At 40.5% G+C, this 19889-nt stretch overlaps 1 protein-coding gene across 1 annotated transcript in view; it reads left to right on the forward strand.

Moving 5' to 3' along the window:
• Window positions 1-10203, forward strand: part of LOC128697365 (tetratricopeptide repeat protein 39C) — a 49014-nt gene extending 38811 nt beyond the window's left edge. Inside the window, exon 12 of the mRNA XM_070094060.1 lies at window positions 251-10203. Coding sequence (XP_069950161.1) covers window positions 251-364 — 114 coding nt within the window. The 3' untranslated portion in view covers window positions 365-10203. The remainder of the gene's footprint in view (window positions 1-250) is intronic.
• Window positions 10204-19889: the final 9686 nt, after the last annotated feature.

A 19889-nucleotide genomic window follows, 5' to 3' on the forward strand; every position in this document is an offset into this window, starting at 1 on the left:
TAGTCATATTTAAATACTTTCATGATTTTTATGCACTTTGGGCACTTTTTTTCAGTGCACCAGCTGTCTCCTGCTGAGGCAGGGTGACCTAAAGGGAAAAACAAAAGTTTTTCTTTACATATAGTAATTTATACAAGAGAAGGGGATAACTTTGGGCACCTCTGAGCATGAATTAGTCCAGCTAGGGGAGAAATCATTGTACTTAACTATCCAATATCACAGAGATTCTACACTCAGTTTTTTCTTTCAGACATTAGAAGAAGGCAGGAAGTGCCTGGAAGATGTAAGAGATAACTACCATGGGTATGACTTTGAAAATCGCCTTAATGTAAGAATTCATGCAGCTCTGAAAAACTTATCCTAGGAATGTATCTTCATGCATCTGTGACCTGGATTCAAAAACTACTCATCTTGATTCAAGAAAGGTTTGCAGCTATTTTCTTCACCATTTTGTACTAGAAGTTTATTACATTTTGGAGAAAATCATTTATAACTAGCTGAGTAATGTTTGTGATAAATGTGTTGGAAGGCCAAGATGTTTTATACTGATTTACAAGTCCAGATTATACAAAAATAACCTGCATATAGCAAAGAGAAGCTTATGACAATTTTTTTGGTCCGACTTAGACCATTTACAAGTCACATCATTTACAAGTCGGACCAAAACTTTGTCATAAGCTTCTCTCTCTCCTATGTGTGGATTATTTGTGTATTCTTCCAGTCATGTTATTGTGACTTTTTGTTCTTTAGGTCCAAATTAGAAAACACTTTGTTTACACCACTCCATGCTTTGAGTTGTGAGGCTTCTCGCTTGATCTCAGAAACTTTGCTGCGTAGAAGCTACTGTTATAATGGATGTAAGCTTAAGAAAATAGAATTTTGTGTAAAAGGAAATTCAATGTAAGCCATATTGGCATGTTAGGTAAACTTAGATATGCAATGAATATGTTTATGTCTAGAGAACGTGTATGTGATTTTGCAGTTACCCAAACCAGCTATAGTATTTAGGTAGTCTCATAAATTATCCTTGTAGCATTTGTAGAGAGTAGCTTATGATTAACATTATGGTAATTATTTAATATCTACAGTACACATAAAAAACTCGAAAGATAGAGAATCAGTAATATTTTTTTCTAAAAAAATGGAAGAGGAAGTACTTCATGTTATTAGGTTCATTTTACCACCTCTTCCACAACTCTTACCCTGACACTAAAACTTCAAGTTGTCTTGTGTATACAGAATGTAATAATACAGCTAAGTTGTAGCTTACAACAGGTTTTTGTTGTGTATGCAGTAATGCAGCTAAGTTGTAGCTAAAAATACAGGTTATGTATGCAGACTAGTAATACCACTAAGTTGTAGGTTATAATGGAATTGTTGGATTATGTATCTAGTAAGCAGTACTGCAGCTAAAACTGAGCTCAGCACCTGATAATTTTTTTTATCGAATACTCAATATATTTCACGAGTCAAAGGCAATAAGATATTGAATTTATATTTATTATACATACATCACTTTAACTAGCAGTATCCACACAACAGATTTTTTTTTTTTTTTACTTAGGAAAAACTATTTTAGAGATTAGTGATTTTAGCATTTGATTCGAGTATCATAAGATCAGGTATTTTGCCTTAGAGATACTTCTAGTCTCAGAAATAAATGGTGGAAAGGCACGTTGGCTAAAGATTATGTTGGTAAATGGCAATCATCCGGGGAGATATTGCCATCTTGCTGTGAGTGTGACACAGTAGACTTAAATGTTTTGCACTCTGGCAGGATCGCTGATCTTTTCTCTCTTCATCATGTCAATCAGCCGTCCTATATTTCAGAGGGCATGCAGACTACACACTATTGACACCTACAGAAATCGGATTTGCTCACTATCCTTCTTACGGAAAGTCTCACTTTTGAAGCAAACTTACTCTTCATCTTTCTTCTTTCAACAAACCGGCCACATCCCGCTGAGGCAGGGTGGCCCCTTGCTCTTAGCATTTTAGTCGCCTCTTATGACACGCATGGCTTATGGAGGAAGAATTCTGTTCCACCTCCCCATGGAGAAGACTTACTCTTATGTCTTTCTAAATGAAACCTGCCCTTTGCACCAACTATGATTTTTATTTTGCACATTTTCTGGCTCTTAAACTTCACTACTCCCCATTAAGGACTGACTTGAGGGATCCCACTTGTCACATTTTTCTTCTTAAACACTTCACCATTTAAAACTACTCAGTGTGTCCCATCATTGAGGTAATCACTGATCCAGTTCTGGAGATTGTCTCTTATGCCTTTGCCTTTATCAGTTGCCTTCTTTAAGTTGAGGTACACTACATCTCTCAAGACTATCATCCCAATTTTTGTAAATGTAGCCAAAAAAACTTCAATAAGTTTGTTAGGCAAGATTCTTTAACATAAATCAACATGGCTGCTAACAGTTAACAGTGTTGTCCTTAGTATTATGACTTCTGTTATTTTACCCATAATTGATCTTAAACTGTTAAGATGCTAATTGAGGAGGCATGATCTATCTCCCTTTTTGAATATTGTGGTAATCTTAGCTAGTTTCCAGTCATGTGGTATGTTGCCTTCACTTGACTTATTGAGCACGACTGTTAATGGGCGTGTAATTTGAAATCGATCCTTGTAGTATTGTAGCCAATATTTTGTCTGGCTTTGTGGACTGTTAATGTTAAACTGTTCCAGGTACTTTATTGTGGTTTTAGTGGCGAGTTCACTGATACTCAGGGGGTCAATTAATTTCTTGCAAAGAAGTTACTGTCTATAACCTAGGTATGTTGATTTTGTGTTCAGATTTGAAGACCAATCTTAAAGTTGTATTGAGGCCACCCATACCTTTAATGATACTCATCATTGTACCATCTATGTCTGTTAGAGGTGCTCTTATCATTTAGATTTTTTCTTGCTTTTTATATAATTAAAAACTCTATGGGACTTGCTGATATTGCAAGTAATTTTGCTTTCTAGGCCACATTACCAATCTGTATTCTCTCTCTTTCACTCTCCTGTTTTTTTGTTAAATTAATTTAGTCATTTAAATTAGAAAAAAATGAAACCATTTAGGTTGGTTTATTATCAAACTGGAGATGCATATTTTCATGCCTTGAAAAGGAAGTTGTTTATGTAAGAATCACAGGATTATATTTATGTGGAAGTGCTAAATCCTTAAGGGTCATACATTGTGTTGAGTGTGGAAAGCAATTAGGGTTGATCCAAAGGGGAGGGCAGCTACAATTCCTCGGATCAAGATCCCTTTATTGGCACCAAGGTAATAGAAATAAGTTTTGAATAGCCTGCTAAAGTTTGTGATGATGGCAGTGGTAGACTGCACTGTTCACTGGAACACAGGAGGTCATGACCAGTCATGAAAAAACCTCTTCCTATATCTAGATACTATATTGTTTAAACACATTAGCCATTTCCCACTGAGGCGGGGTGACCCAAAAAAGAAGAAACACTTTCATCATCACTCACTCCATCACTGTCTTGCCAGAGGCATGCTGATAGTACTACAGTTTTAGGTATACTCACATGCGTTGAACTACAGTACTGTATATCCAAAGCACTTCATCACGTTACCCAAGTGGGTGGCAAGTAGAAAGTGTCCTATGGAGATTAATACAGTGTACACCTTTGCAAAACTCACACACTCAATGCAACCTTGCTCATGTTGACCCCCCCCCCCTCTGTTGTGCTGCCTCCCCACCTAGTTCTTTGAGTTTAGGACATGGTAGGGGAAAGTAATTTATGCTATGCAGTTTGTTTCAGGTTTGAGTGTAATTTTAAAATTTCACAGCTTAATCCTTAAAGAACACCAAGGTGAAATCTTCCCGTTGGCTACCGGCATTCGTTTTTATTGTGTAACGTTAAAAACTTGATAATTTTTGCTTTTCAGATATTGTGTTTGGAAGCGTATAACAATATTGCAAAGTAAATGAGTGAAATGCTTATATTATGTGACAGTATCACTGACAGATGTATAGCTGCAGTATGGACAATTCTCAGTGAAATTAATAATTATGTACAAAATTTGTATCAAAATTGCAATTTCTGTAAATGTCTTACAGAGTGATCATAAGTTTTGTAGCCATCATTATTTTGAGTCAGCAAAGTTTGAAGTCTCAGAGTTACTGTTATTAATTGCAGTGTATCACTTTCCTTAATAATGTTTACTTATTAACAATAAAAATAATTGCAAAATAGTAACTAGTTAAATATTTGCGACACTTTGGATATTCAAATGTACATTTGCAGGGGCAATGCATATATAAATCAAAGTTAATTTTAGTATATACATCTGTACACAGGTTTAACATTATAATTTAATAGTTTTATATTTGCATATACATTACATTCCAAAAATAAGATTAATGTCTATTCTGTAGGTATGCTGTGTTATAGGCAATACCAGTAACGATAATAGTTGAAGTGTGCTGCTTTCCACTGACATTAACTTACATATTACACATTAATTTTGTAATGCTATATGACCCATAAGTGTTTAATGCAGTTTGGTGAATATAATATTCTATATACACTAGTTTTTCATATATAAGATGTGGGCATACTAAACTTGTTCATGATGCTCTGCATGTGCAGTTGTCATTGGTCTCACTTCAGATAGGTAGATTTATGTGAAGGAAATAATACATGTGCATGTGTGTTGTCATTATAGCACAGGGATGCACATCGTTCTCAGTTACCAAATTTTAGTTACTGAAAAATAAGCTATGCAGTGTACAGTTCATAAAACTGAGTCAAGCCAATGGGAGGCATTCGGTATCACAAGTCAGTGGTGGTTTGCTTTTTTTTTTTTTTTTTTTTTTTTTTACATGTATACGTGCCACAGTCGTCTTACTTCAGCAGCGTGCAACCCGCTGGCCACAGGTTGTGCATCCCTGTTGTAGACTATTAAGCTATTGTCTTTATAATCTTGTACTACACAGTATTCACTTTACCCAGACTGATGTCTTACCACCATCAGGAATTCCTGAGGATCTCTGTTTCTTGGTGATTTGCTCAAATTACTATCCTGCTTTAGATAGGACAATTTTGAAAATCTTTATTAAACTGGAGAACTAAAACTATTTTTGGCAATGTACTAGTTAGAATAGTAGTTAGAATATTGGAATACATTAGTTTTTTTTGTTGTTTGTGTTGTAGTTAGTGCACACCAAGCTTAATATACTTTAAATTCTCATTAATGTATTTTTCACTATTATAATTTTGCTGATTACATTTTGAAATTAGACACTACAAAATAGGCAACAGTACATGTATTTGCATAGTAATACAATATCTGTTGCAATGTTTGCAGACCTGAGAAAATTAACTTTATTCAGAAGCTTAATATAATGTTGATACTACAGTTTAATTTGGAGAGGTCGAGCCAAAGAGTATCACATGAAGAGTTCCTATTTTAAGAGTATTATATTTCTTATAATTACATAGGCTTTCAGATCCAGTTTAAGATTGCACTCCATTTATAAATTAAAGGGATGTGAATTAGCTTTCCTATATCATGTTGCAGTCAAATGTTCTAATAGAATGAAATGTTGAGAGAACTGACACCAAATGAAGTATAATAATAAGGTAGTTGTATATTTTAAAATAAAAAAGAAAGGGGAGGACCTATGAGTGTGGAGCAATAATGTATTGTTTCCAGTATTGTCTTCCTGCCTTCATGAAGGTAGAGAGAAGTGGTAATAATATAAGTGTACATACATATGTGGGATATGTACATGCCTGTATGTGTATTCTTGCTTGTGTGGGAGGTTGTGCACATAGTATGTCACACAGAAGTAAGGCTTTGATACCCATGAGATCTTGAATGTGTAAGAGATACTGTTATTGAAATGTTGAGAATTACTTTTACTTGTAGATGATAAGCAAATTAAGCACTAAACCTGAAAGGGTAGGAATGTGCAGAGGTGATGGAGTGAAGAGCAGGAGTGTTCCAGGATAGGGGAAAGTGCAAGAGGGAAATTAAACATTCAATTGATGTAATAAGTTAAAAACAGAGTATGCACCACAGGTGTGACATTCAGCTAGGAGGTCAGGTAGTAGTGTGTCGGACCTTACTTATGGATAATATAGCAAAGTCAAAGAAAAAGTTAGGCATATTCTGGAAACATTAAGATGAGGTGAATCATAGAATTGATGAGGGGAAAAGAGTGAGTGGTGCACTTAGGAGTCTGTGGAAACAAAGAACTTTGTCCTTGGAGGCAAAGAGGGGAATGTATGAGAGTATAGTTTTACCAACGCTCTTATATGGGTGTGAAGCATGGGTGATGAATGTTGCAGCGAGGAGAAGGCTGGAGGCAGTGGAGATGTCATGTCTGAGGGCAATGTGTGGTGTGAATATAATGCAGAGAATTCGTAGTTTGGAAGTTAGGAGGAGTTGCGGGATTACCAAAACTGTTGTCCAGAGGGCTGAGGAAGGGTTGTTGAGGTGGTTCGGACATGTAGAGAGAATGGAGCGAAACAGAATGACTTCAAGAGTGTATCAGTCTGTAGTGGAAGGAAGGCGGGGTAGGGGTCAGCCTAGGAAAGGTTGGAGAGAGGGGGTAAAGGAGGTTTTGTGTGCGAGGGGCTTGGACTTCCAGCAGGCATGCGTGAGCGTGTTTGATAGGAGTGAATGGAGACAAATGGTTTTTAATACTTGACGTGCTGTTGGAGTGTGAGCAAAGTAACATTTATGAAGGGGTTCAGGGAAACCGGCAGGTCGGACTTGAGTCCTGGAGATGGGAAGTACAGTGCCTGCACTCTGAAGGAGGGGTGTTAATGTTGCAGTTTAAAAGCTGTAGTGTAAAGCACCCTTCTGGCAAGACAGTGATGGAGTGAATGATAGTGAAAGTTTTTCTTTTTCGGGCCACCCTGCCTTGGTGGGAATCGGCCAGTGTGATGATAAAAAAAAAAAAAAATAATTAACAAGATATGGTAGGACTGATGGGTCATTCTCAGCAGGAAAAAAGCAGTGGATGCAGTAATGAAATCTGAAGAGATAGTGTGTACACATTTATATAATCTTTTGAAGCACATAAAGGAGTATGGAAAACAAATTATTATAAAAAAAAGATGTGCTAAATCCAGTAAGGTCAATGGAAAACAAAGCAGGTAGAGATGGGCTAATACATAGAATGTTTTGGACATTGGATAGGTCATTTCTGAATGATGTAGACCCTAGTGGGTTTAGCACTTGGTTTTGATTGTAATCTGAATGATGTAATAATGTTCAGTAGGTAGAGAAGTGACAATATATGTAGTCTGAGTGAACAACATGCAAGTAGTATTGAATGAGTGAGAACACTTGAGTAGGAGTGAGGGTTTAGTGCTTGATTTGATTATATTATTATTGGTAGAAGTGAATGACTTGATATTTAATTTTTGTGACAATTTGGGTGGAGTATCATATTGCATCAACCCTGAGAAATGTCTGGAACATTACTGTATATATTGTGATGAGTGGTAATAACCTATGTACTAGGGTACTACTGGCAGCGAGTGTGGAGGGAAATTTGAAAAGGGCTGATATTCTGTGGATCTATACTCATTCCCTACAATTTTTTTTTCCAGTATATACTTCTCAACCCTATGAAAATGGAAAAAGGAATTTATGACTAGAAAGAGTAGGATTTTTTATTCATTATAACTAATGAATATACTGTTTATTGCTTTGGTTTAATATATTTTATAGAAAAGTATAACTGTGAATGATAAAATTTATCACAATTTTATTTAAAGCATTGTATGTAATTCCTAGTACAGCTTAATTATGGCAGAAGAAATATTTCAACATTTACTGGGGAATTGTATATACAAGTAGGCTCACAAAACTTAAAATATTGTAGAATATAATTTTTTTTGTGCTTAAGACACTATTATTTAAAAAAAGGGGGAAAGTGGGAATATTGTAATACATACTGTAGAGCTTTCCAACAAAGTGCTTTGAGTGTATCCAGTAGCATGTTGTCAATCTTCTCTTGTCTAGAGTAGGCAACCCATAATGGGTATATCATGGTAATCTTTTGTATAATTCACTGGTATAAAACAAAAACTTAAGCCATGTGACCAGGCATTTTTTTTTATATTAACATTATATTTCTAGTTCATATTACTGTTGCACTACTTGGCCCCAAGTTTTGTTTTCCTGTATAAAAACACTAATAATGCAGTCGAAATCAAAACTTTTATATTTGTTTCCACCTAAGATACAAGACTTAAACCTTAAGCTAACAAACACCAAAGTCTTGTAAAACATTTTCCCCAAGTGTCCTAGAGCCATGCTATGGCATCTTGAGTGTAACAAAGATAAGAGGGCTCGAAGTTTCAACTTTTTGTAGTGATTATTTAAGGCAACTCATTGATTCCCTCACTGTGGATAGCAGGTTTCTTCTGTCACTGAAGTATTGACAGACACAGGTATAGAGCTTGAATTTAATACTGCAATTAATTAATCCACAGTTTCTTTTACTAATGTGGGTTGACTGCTCTTGTACTCTTTCTTATATTTTGTACTTTTTTTTTTTATAAAAATATTTCTATAAATGTACAATAATTATTACACAAGTGGCTTATGTCTAACTTCTCAGTTATTCAAACATCCAAAAAAAAGTGACTGATGAACTCTGACAATTGACCTACAACATTCCCTAGATTCCACTTAATGTCATAATGTAAAAATTTTGATCTCCACTAGACTGTTCATTGCCAATGAGCAATGGTATTTGACAAAATATATTTTTTTTATACTGCCTCATAGTTTTTCCAATATTATACATGTACGTTGAAGTAGCAAAAGTGCTTTATATAAGGTGTGTGATTGATTTATAACCCTTTGGATAAAACAAGTAGAACATTTGTTAGCAATTTATGCAGTACAATCCAGGAAGTCCCTAACTTACATCACCAAGCTATATACAGCATCAATAACATGGCACTTAACTTCAAGAAAAATGGAAAAGCATTGTACAATTTTCCACCACAAATTTGCTTTATCATGTACTGTATTTAAAATGTGAGCAGTGTCAAGTTCCAGTATCGATTAGCCACATTCTGTTAGACTGCTCTCTCTATCAATGAGCACGCAGAATTTACTTCCAACGTTATCTCCGCTCTACTACTCTCTCTCTCTCTCTCTCTACCTTCCCTTCTTGCTGATGGATCCTCCTTTAATCCTGACTCTCTCATTGACTTCTTGACAACGACTGATTTACTCCACAAATTCTGATGATACCTTTCACACTCCCCTCAGCCCTTTCTACCTCAATCTCTTGCTGCCCTCTACCCTTTCACCATCCATTGCCCCGCTGTTCTCTGTAACCTATTACTCACCCATCTCCCTTTTGCCACCTGATGCCCTCGCTTCCTTCCTGCCCTGCAGCGCCCTTGTGGTTTAGCGCTTCTTTTTTATAATAATAATAATAATAATAATAATGTATTTAAAATGCAACTCATACAGTAACTAACTCAGGGAAGTCAGGTGCTGAGTGTCAGGTGTTGAGTGTGAGGTGTAAAGTGTTAGGTATCAAGTGTTGAGTGTGAGGTGTCAAGTGTTGAGTGGATTAAACCCTGGGAAGCACTGCAACAAGCATACCAGTCTATGCTAGGTTTATTTGTTCTAATGCATTGTGGGCTATGAGTGTGGATAAGGTAAACATTCTACCATTTTCTTTGAAAATGGAATGGATGATATTTCTAGGCATCTCTTTAATCTCATCATTTTTATAAAATGTATTACTCTGAGACCACAAGATGGAACTATCATTATGCTGGATACAGGCATTGTGGGGTCATACTCTAAACAACACATCCATCTGGTACCTTGACACTCGTTTCCATCTTATGGCTTGTTATGCAAGAACACTTTTATGAAAATGACAAGATTACGGCAATGCCTTGAATATTTTTCCATTACACAAACAAAATGGTGGAAATTTTTTACCTGATCCACACCCATAGGCTGCATAGTATCAGTACAAGTAAACGAACCTAGCGTGGGCAAGTGGGCCTGTTGCAGTGCTTCCCTGGATCTCGTTCACTCAACACCTGACACCTTAGGCCTCACACACTCGACATCTAACTTCCCGGATGTGCTGAATATTGAAAGTTGTGATTTTCTGTAGTGCTTTATGTACTGATAAAGCAAATTTGTGGTGAAATATTGTACAATAAAGCCTCCTTTGCAATCAGTGTTTTACCGCATTTTAAAAACTCTTATAACTACTAAGCGACAATTATGAACATGTGAAACTTGAAATTCTTCAATCTAGTGTTTTGTTTACTGTAAAGCAACTCATTTGTAATCTGTTAAAACATGAACACAACTTGTTTGTAAGTTGGGGGATCTGTGTATGTATTGAGTAGTGCATATAATAACCAGAAAATGAGTGTTCGTTGTATTAGAAAATGAACAATTCAAATACTGTACATTATAGATGAGCTACTTTACGTAAGACCCTAAATGCAATTTTTAAAGCATGGATGAAAGTGTATTTTTTTACCTTAATTGTTAATCATAACTTTAATACATCAGACATCTTCACTGAGGTAGACGAGACTTGAAAAAGAAGAAACCACTTTCACCAGCATTCAATCTCTGTCTTTCCAGAAGTTTGTTGACATCATAATTCATTTTTTTTTTATCACACTGGCCGATTCCCACCAAGGCAGGGTGGCCCGAAAAAGAAAACCTTTCACCATCATTCACTCCATCACTGTCTTGCCAGAAGGGGGCTTTACACTACAGTTTTTAAACTGCAACATTAACACCCGTCCTTCAGAGTGCAGGCACTGTACTTCCCCTCTCCAGGACTCAAGTCCGGCCTGCCGGTTTCCCTGAACCCCTTCATAAATGTTACTTTGCTCACACTCCAACAGCACGACAAGTATTAAAAACCATTTGTCTCCATTCACTCCTATCAAACACGCTCACGCATGCCTGCTGGAAGTCCAAGCCCCTCGCACACAAAACCTCCTTTACCCCCTCCCTCCAACCTTTCCTAGGCTGACCCCTACCCCGCGTTCCTTCCACTATAGACTGATACACTCTTGAAGTCATTCTGTTTCGCTCCATTCTCTCTACATGTCCGAACCACCTCAACAACCCTTCCTCAGCCCTCTGGACAACAGTTTTGGTAATCCCGCACCTCCTCCTAACTTCCAAACTACGAATTCTCTGCATTATATTCACACCACACATTGCCCTCAGACATGACATCTCCACTGCCTCCAGCCTTCTCCTCGCTGCAACATTCATCACCCATGCTTCACACCCATATAAGAGCGTTGGTAAAACTATACTCTCATACATTCCCCTCTTTGCCTCCAAGGACAAAGTTCTTTGTCTCCACAGACTCCTAAGTGCACCACTCACTCTTTTCCCCTCATCAATTCTATGATTCACCTCATCTTTCATAGACCCATCCGCCGACACGTCCACTCCCAAATATCTGAATACATTCACCTCCTCCATACTCTCTCCCTCCAATCTGATATTCAATCTTTCATCACCTAATCTTTTTATTATCCTCATAACCTTACTCTTTCCTGTATTCACCTTTAATTTTCTTCTTTTGCACACCCTACCAAATTCATCCACCAATCTCTGCAACTTCTCTTCAGAATCTCCCAAGAGCACAGTGTCATCAGCAAAGAGCAGCTGTGACAACTCCCACTTTGTGTGTGATTCTTTATCTTTTAACTCCACGCCTCTTGCCAAATCCCTCGCATTTACTTCTCTTACAACCCCATCTATAAATATATTAAACAACCACGGTGACATCACACATCCTTGTCTAAGGCCTACTTTTACTGGGAAATAATTTCCCTCTTTCCTACATACTCTAACTTGAGCCTCACTATCCTCGTAAAAACTCTTCACTGCTTTCAGTAACCTACCTCCTACACCATACACTTGCAACATCTGCCACATTGCCCCCTATCCACCCTGTCATACGCCTTTTCCAAATCCATAAATGCCACAAAGATCTCTTTAGCCTTATCTAAATCCTGTTCACTTATATGTTTCACTGTAAACACCTGGTCCACACACCCCCTACCTCTCCTAAAGCCTCCTTGTTCATCTGCTATCCTATTCTCCGTCTTACTCTTAATTCTTTCAATAATAACTCTACCATACACTTTACCAGGTATACTCAGCAGACTTTTTTTTTTTTTTTTTTTTTTTTTTTTTGTTTTTCCAACAAGTCGGTCATCTCCCACCGAGGCAGAGTGACCCAAAAAAGAAAGAAAATCCCCAAAAAGAAAATACTTTCATCATCATTCAACACTTTCACCACACTCGCACATTATCACTGTTTTTGCAGAGGTGCTCAGAATACAACAGTCTAGAAGCATACACATATAAAGATACACAACATATCCCTCCACACTGCCAATATCCCAAACCCCTCCTTTAAAGTGCAGGCATTGTACTTCCCATTTCCAGGACTCAAGTCCGACTATATGAAAATAACCGGTTTCCCTGAATCCCTTCACTAAATATTACCCTGCTCACACTCCAACAGATCGTCAGGTCCCAAGTATCATTCGTCTCCATTCACTCCTATCTAACACGCTCATGCACGCTTGCTGGAAGTCCAAGCCCCTCGCCCACAAAACCTCCTTTACCCCCTCTTTCCAACCCTTTCGAGGACGACCCCTACCCCTCCTTCCTTCCCCTATAGATTTATATGCTTTCCATGTCATTCTACTTTGATCCATTCTCTCTAAATGACCAAACCACCTCAACAACCCCTCTTCTGCCCTCTGACTAATGCTTTTATTAACTCCACACTCCGAATTTTCTGCATAATATTTACACCACACATTGCCCTTAGACATGACATCTCCACTGCCTCCAACCGTCTCCTCGCTGCTGCATTTACCACCCAAGCTTCACATCCATATAAGAGTGTTGGTACTACTATACTTTCATACATTCCCTTCTTTGCCTCCATAGATAACGTTTTTTGACTCCACATATACCTCAATGCACCACTCACCTTTTTTCCCTCATCAATTCTATGATTAACCTCATCCTTCATAAATCCATCCGCCGACACGTCAACTCCCAAGTATCTGAAAACATTCACTTCTATTCCCTCCATCTTCCCAATACCTCTAACTCTCCATTTAATAACTCTCCTCTCCTATTTTTAACTGACAAATCCATTTGTTCTCTAGGCTTCCTTAACTTGTTAATCTCACTCCAAAACTTTTTCTTATTTTCAACAAAATTTGTTGATAACATCTCACCCACTCTCATTTGCTCTCTTTTTACATTGCTTCACCACTCTCTTAACCTCTCTCTTTTTCTCCACATACTCTTCCCTCCTTGCATCACTTCTACTTTGTAAAAACTTCTCATATGCTAACTTTTTCTCCCTTACTACTCTCTTTACATCATCATTCCACCAATCGCTCCTCTTCCCTCCCGCACCCACTTTCCTGTAACCACAAACTTCTGCTGAACACTCTAACACTACATTTTTAAACCTACCCCATACCTCTTCGACCCCATTGCCTATGCTCTCATTAGCCCATCTATCCTCCAATAGCTGTTTATATCTTACCCTAACTGCCTCCTCTTTTAGTTTATAAACCTTCACCTCTCTCTTCCCTGATGCTTCTATTCTCCTTGTATCCCATCTACCTTTTACTCTCAGTGTAGCTACAACTAGAAAGTGATCTGATATATCTGTGGCCCCTCTATAAACATGTACATCCTGAAGTCTACTCAACAGTCTTTTATCTACCAATACATAATCCAACAAACTACTGTCATTTCGCCCTACATCATATCTTGTATACTTATTTATCCTCTTTTTCTTAAAATATGTATTACCTATAACTAAACCCCTTTCTATACAAAGTTCAATCAAAGGGCTCCCATTATCATTTACACCTGGCGCCCCAAACTTACCTACCACACCCTCTCTAAAAGTTTCTCCTACTTTAGCATTCAGGTCCCCTACCACAATTACTCTCTCACTTGGTTCAAAGGCTCCTATACATTCACTTAACATCTCCCAAAATCTCTCTCTCTTCTCTACATTCCTCTCTTCTCCAGGTGCATACACGCTTATTATGACCCACTTTTCGCATCCAACCTTTACTTTAATCCACATAATTCTTGAATTTACACATTCATATTCTCTTTTCTCCTTCCATAACTGATCATTTAACATTACTGCTACCCCTTCCTTTGCTCTAACTCTCTCAGATACTCCAGATTTAATCCCATTTATTTCCCCCCACTGAAACTCCCCTACCCCCTTCAGCTTTGTTTCGCTTAGGGCCAGGACATCCAACTTCTTTTCATTCATAACATCAGCAATCATCTGTTTCTTGTCATCCGCACTACATCCATGCACATTTAAGCATCCCAGTTTTATAAAGTTTTTCTTCTTCTCTTTTTTAGTAAATGTCTACAGGAGAAGGGGTTACTAGCCCATTGCTCCCGGCATTTTAGTCGCTTCATACGACACGCATGGCTTACGGAGGAAAGATTCTTTTCCACTTCCCCATGGACAATAGAAGAAATAAAAAAGAACAAGAGCTATTTAGAAAAAGGAGAAAAACCTAGATGTATGTATATATATATATATGCATGTGCGTGTCTGTGAAGTGTGACCAAAGTGTAAGTAGGAGTAGCAAGATATCCCTGTTATCTAGCGTGTTTATGAGACAGAAAAAGAAACCAGCAATCCTACCATCATGCAAAACAGTTACAGGTTTCTGTTTCACAGTCACCTGGCAGGACGGTAGTACTTCCCTGGGTGGTTGCTGTCTACCAACCTACTACCTATAATTCATACGTCTTAAAAATGCAAAATTTCCACCCCTCCTTCAGATTGCAGGAACTGTACTTCCCACCCCCAGGACTCCTAACCAGTGCCCCTGAATCCCTTCATGTTACCTAGCTCACACTAAGTCATAAAAACCACTTGCCTCCACTCCTAACTTTGCTCTCACAAGCACTCAAAACCTCCATTACCCCCCCTACCTCTCCTTCCCCAACCCCAAATTTCTACCCCCTCCTAGTCATCCTAATTTACTCCATCCTCTCTAAATGTGAAAACCTCAACAACCCTTCCTTAACCCTATGAATTATACTTCAGGTAACCTCACCATTTTCTTTTTTTAATACAGCTGCCATTTTCCACCAAGGCAAAGTGATTCGAAAAAGAAGAAACTCTTTCATCATCAGTCACTCCATCACTGTCTTGCCAGAGGCATGCCAATACTACAGTTAAAAATCTGCAGTATATCTCCACCCTTCCTTCAGAGCGCATGCACTGTACTTCCCACCTCTAGGACTTAAGTCCTGCTAACTGGTTTCCCCCTGAAGCTTTTCATAAATGTTACCTTGTTCATACTCAAAACAGCACATCAGTTCATAAGAACCTCTTGCCTCCATCCTAATGCACACACACACACACACGCACGCACACACACACACACACACACAATTGCTGGATGTCTAAGCCCTTCTAATTTCAATCTCCAAGCTCCAAATTTCCTGTATAACCTCAAACAAAACTCCACTGCCTCTAGTCTCAGTCTCACTGCAATATATAAAACCCATGCTTAACCCACATACATCAGTGTTGGTACCACTATACTCTGCAACATTTCCCTTGTTGTATCCATTAATAAAATTCTCTGGCTCCACAGATGCCTCAATGCACCTCCCCCTCCCCCTCCCCAATCATAATAATCAAAGCTGATTATAAATTAGGTGGTAATATTTTGTGCTTACAACAGAAGGACCCGGGTTCAAATCCAGGATGAGGTTTGAACCCAGCTCCTGGGTACGTAACCCCACAACTGCTGCCCATGTTCACCTAGCAGCAAGTAGGTTGGTACCTGAGTGTTAATCGACAGTTCTGGGTGACATCCTGGGGAGGAGCAATGAAAAATAAGCCAGACTGGTTTTCCTGGGTTACTAACCTCCAAAGTTAACAATGTTAAGGATAAAATTTTCAACCTGCCATTCCCCATTACAAACTGGACTTCGTGAGCGCCATTAGCTCTGATCCTGTAACTGTGACGTCTACTATTCTGGAATTTTCTGTAACTGAAAACCAATGCTATTTTACAGTATACAAGATTTTTAAAAGCCTGATTAATGTAACAAAAGTGTTATAGTATGTGTAGACATATGGGAGGAGGGAAGGCACCCTAGCAGGAGGAATGACAGGAAGGGGGAAAGGAGGGAAGGCACCCTGGCAGGAAGGGGGAAAGGAGGGAAGGCACCCTGGCAGGAAGGGGGAAAGGAGGGAAGGCACCCTGGCAGGGGGTGGGGGTGGCATCAGTGCCAACATTAAAGGCTTCACCGCAGACTTTTGATAATTTTCGCGGGAAGTGGCGTGGCGCAGCTACAGACAGCGCTCGCGCGCGCGGGATCAATGCAGCCACCAGCATTACTCATCCACTTCTCTCATTTCTCCTCTCCTCCCCTTCTCTCTTCATTCTCCCCATCTTCATTTCACTACCCATCAACGGGCACATGCGCAAAGTGCGTTAGTCTACCCAAAATATGTTATTTGAGAGAAACCTGGTTAAAATGAGCATTTTTTGTTTTTGAGGTAAATGACTGGTGGTTGGCTGCCCTGGGGAAAGAAAACGGAAATGTTATATTTTGGCGCGCATGTTCCCGCCAAAACACATGCCCCCTCCCCCCCAAACACAGACCCGCCCACACACATACACACACACACACACACACACACACACACAGGAGCTGAGTTTCGACCCCTGCAACCACAATTAGGTGAGTACACACACACACACACACCGGAGCTGTGACTCGACCCCTGCAACCACAAATACATGAATACACACAGACCAGACCTTCTCCCTCTCCAGCCCTCACACAAGGAAAAGGATCTTGGGGTGAGTATAATACCGAGCATATCTGAGGCGTACAAGTCCCGAGGCAAAGGGGTATGTCCTACGACGAGAGGTTAAGACAACTCTACCTGACGACACAGGAAGATAGGATAGGGGAGGGACATGATAACATAAATTACTGAAAGGAATTGACAAGGTGGATAGGGATGGAATATTTCAGAGATGGGACACAGCAACAAGGGGTCACAACTGGAAGTTGAAGACTCAGATAAGTCAGAGGGATGTTAAGAAGTATTTCTTCAGCCACAGAGTTGTTAGGATGTGGAACAATCTGGAGAGTGATGTAGTGGAGGCAGGTACCATACATAGCTTTAAGAAAAGGTATGATAAAGCTCATGGTGCACGGAGAGAGTGACCTAGTAGTGACCAGTGAAGAGATGGGAGGGGAGGAGGTGCAGGAGTTGTGAATCAACTCCTGCTACAACAAATAGGTGAGTGCACAATCATGCGCGCGCGCGCACCCGCCCACACACCAGGGAACGCTTGAAATTAAAAACAGGAATGTTAGGAGTGTTCAGAAGTGGAACAATCTGGGCAGTGACGTGGTCGAGGCAGAGTTCATACACACCTTTAAGAAGAGGTATGTTAGGAATCAAGTGGCCAGAAGTGTCATCCCAAAGGAGAGGGTGGAGCTAGGACCCTTGAATCGACCCCTACAACTACATACAGGCGAGTACAAACCAACTCGCCCACACCAAACCTCCCACAAATCACCACATAACCCACTCACAAACACCCCACAACACGCACACACACACACACACACACACACACACACACACACACACACACACACACACACACACACACACACACACACACACACACACACACACAACACAACACAACACAACACAACACAACACACACACACACACACACACACACACACACACACACACACACACACACACACACACACACACACACACACACACACACACACACACACACACACACACACACAACACAACACAACACAACACAACACAACACAACACACACACACACACACACACACACACACACACACACACACACACAACACAACACAACACAACACAACACACACACACACACACACAACAACACAACACACACACACACACACACACACACACACACACACACACACACACACACACACACACACACACACACACACACACATACACAACACAACACAACACACACACACACACACACACACACACACACACACACACACACACACACACACAACACAACACAACACACACACACACACACACCTTGTAACATGTAAATAACCTGCAGCAACTAGGTCATCCTCATTGATCTCTCAACTTGTACAACTGCACAGAGTACACAATATAATGTTATGCTTGTCTCCCTCCCTCCCCTTCATACCTCCCTCCCCTTCATACCTCCCTCCCCTTCATACCTCCCTCCCTTCATCCTTCCCTCCCTCCTTCCCTTCATCCTTCCCTCCCTCTCTTCATCCTTCCCTCCCTACCATCATCCTTCCTCCCTTCATCCTTCCTCCCTCCCTTCATTCTTCCCTCCCTCCCTCCCTTCATCCTTCCCTCCCTCCCTCCCTCCCTTCATCCTTCCCTCCCTCCCTCCTTCCTTCCCCTCCTCCCTTCATCCTTCCCTCCCTCCCTTCATCCCCTCCCTCCTTCATTCCATTCCTTTCCCTCCCTCCCCTTCATCCTTCCCTCCCTCCCTTCATCCCTCCCCCTCCCTTCATCCTTCCCCTCCCTCCCCTTCATACCTCCCCTCCTCCCTATCCTTACCTCCCCTCCATCCCTTCCATCCTTCCCTCCTCCTTCCTCATCCTTCCCTCCCCCTTCCCATCCCTTACCCTCCCTTCCCATTCCATTCCTTCCCTCCCTTCCTCCCCTCCCTCCATCCTCCCCTCCTTCCCCTTCATCCTTCCCCTCCCCTACATCATCCTTCCCTCCCCTTACCATTTGGTCCATTCCTTCCTTCCCTTCCATTCCATTCCTTCCCCTTCCCATTCCCTTCCTTCCCTCCTCCCTTTTTCCCCATCCCCTTCCCTCCCCTTCATCCTTCCCTCCCCTTCCTCCATCCTTCCCCCTCCCCTTCCATCCTTCCCTCCCTCCCCTCCATCCCCTTCCCCTTCCTTCCATCCTTCCTTCCTTCATCCCTTCCCTCCCTTCCCTTGGATCCTTTCCTCCCCTACCATCATCCTTCCTTTCATCCTTCCTCCTCCCTTCCATTCCTCCTCCCTCCCCTTCCTCTTCATCCTTCCCTCCTCCCCTCCTTCATCCTTCCTCCTCCCTCCTCCATCCTTTCCCCTTCCTTCTCATCCCTTCCCTCCCTCCCTCCATCCTTCCTTTTACTGGCTGGCAAGATTTAATTGACTCCCATCAATTTTCGCGTTTTTTCCTCCTCGTGACTCACCGACCAATTTTTCGCGAACTAAAGTCTGCACCAAATGTACCTCGTGGGAATATTGCCTCAGTGAGAGAGAGAGAGAGAGAGAGAGAGAGAGAGAGAGAGAGAGAGAGAGAGAGAGAGACAGAGAGAGAGACAGAGAGAGAGACAGAGAGACAGAGAGAGAGAGAGACAGAGAGACAGAGAGAGAGAGAGAGAGAGAGAGAGAGAGAGAAAGTGAGGGAGAATGTGGAAATGTGAAAAGTTGGAAGATGAGGAAGATAAAGATGAGAGATAGGAGGGAGAGAATGAAGATGAAGAATATACGAACATAGAAATATACACAACAATAACATAATACACAGCCTGATTGATCAGGCCCTGATCCACCAGGAGGCTTGGTCGTGGACCGGGCCGCGGGGGCGTTGATCCCAGGAATAACCTCCAGGTAGGTAGGTAGCCTGTACACAGCCTAGACATAGCCTGAGCCAGCCTGGACCCGCCTGGACACAGCCTAGACAGCCTGAGCCAGCCTAGACACAGCCTAGACAGATGCATTATGCCAGCAGAGTCCAAC

This window comes from Cherax quadricarinatus, chromosome 44, assembly GCF_038502225.1.
Source record: "Cherax quadricarinatus isolate ZL_2023a chromosome 44, ASM3850222v1, whole genome shotgun sequence".
Taxonomy (NCBI): domain Eukaryota; kingdom Metazoa; phylum Arthropoda; class Malacostraca; order Decapoda; family Parastacidae; genus Cherax; species Cherax quadricarinatus.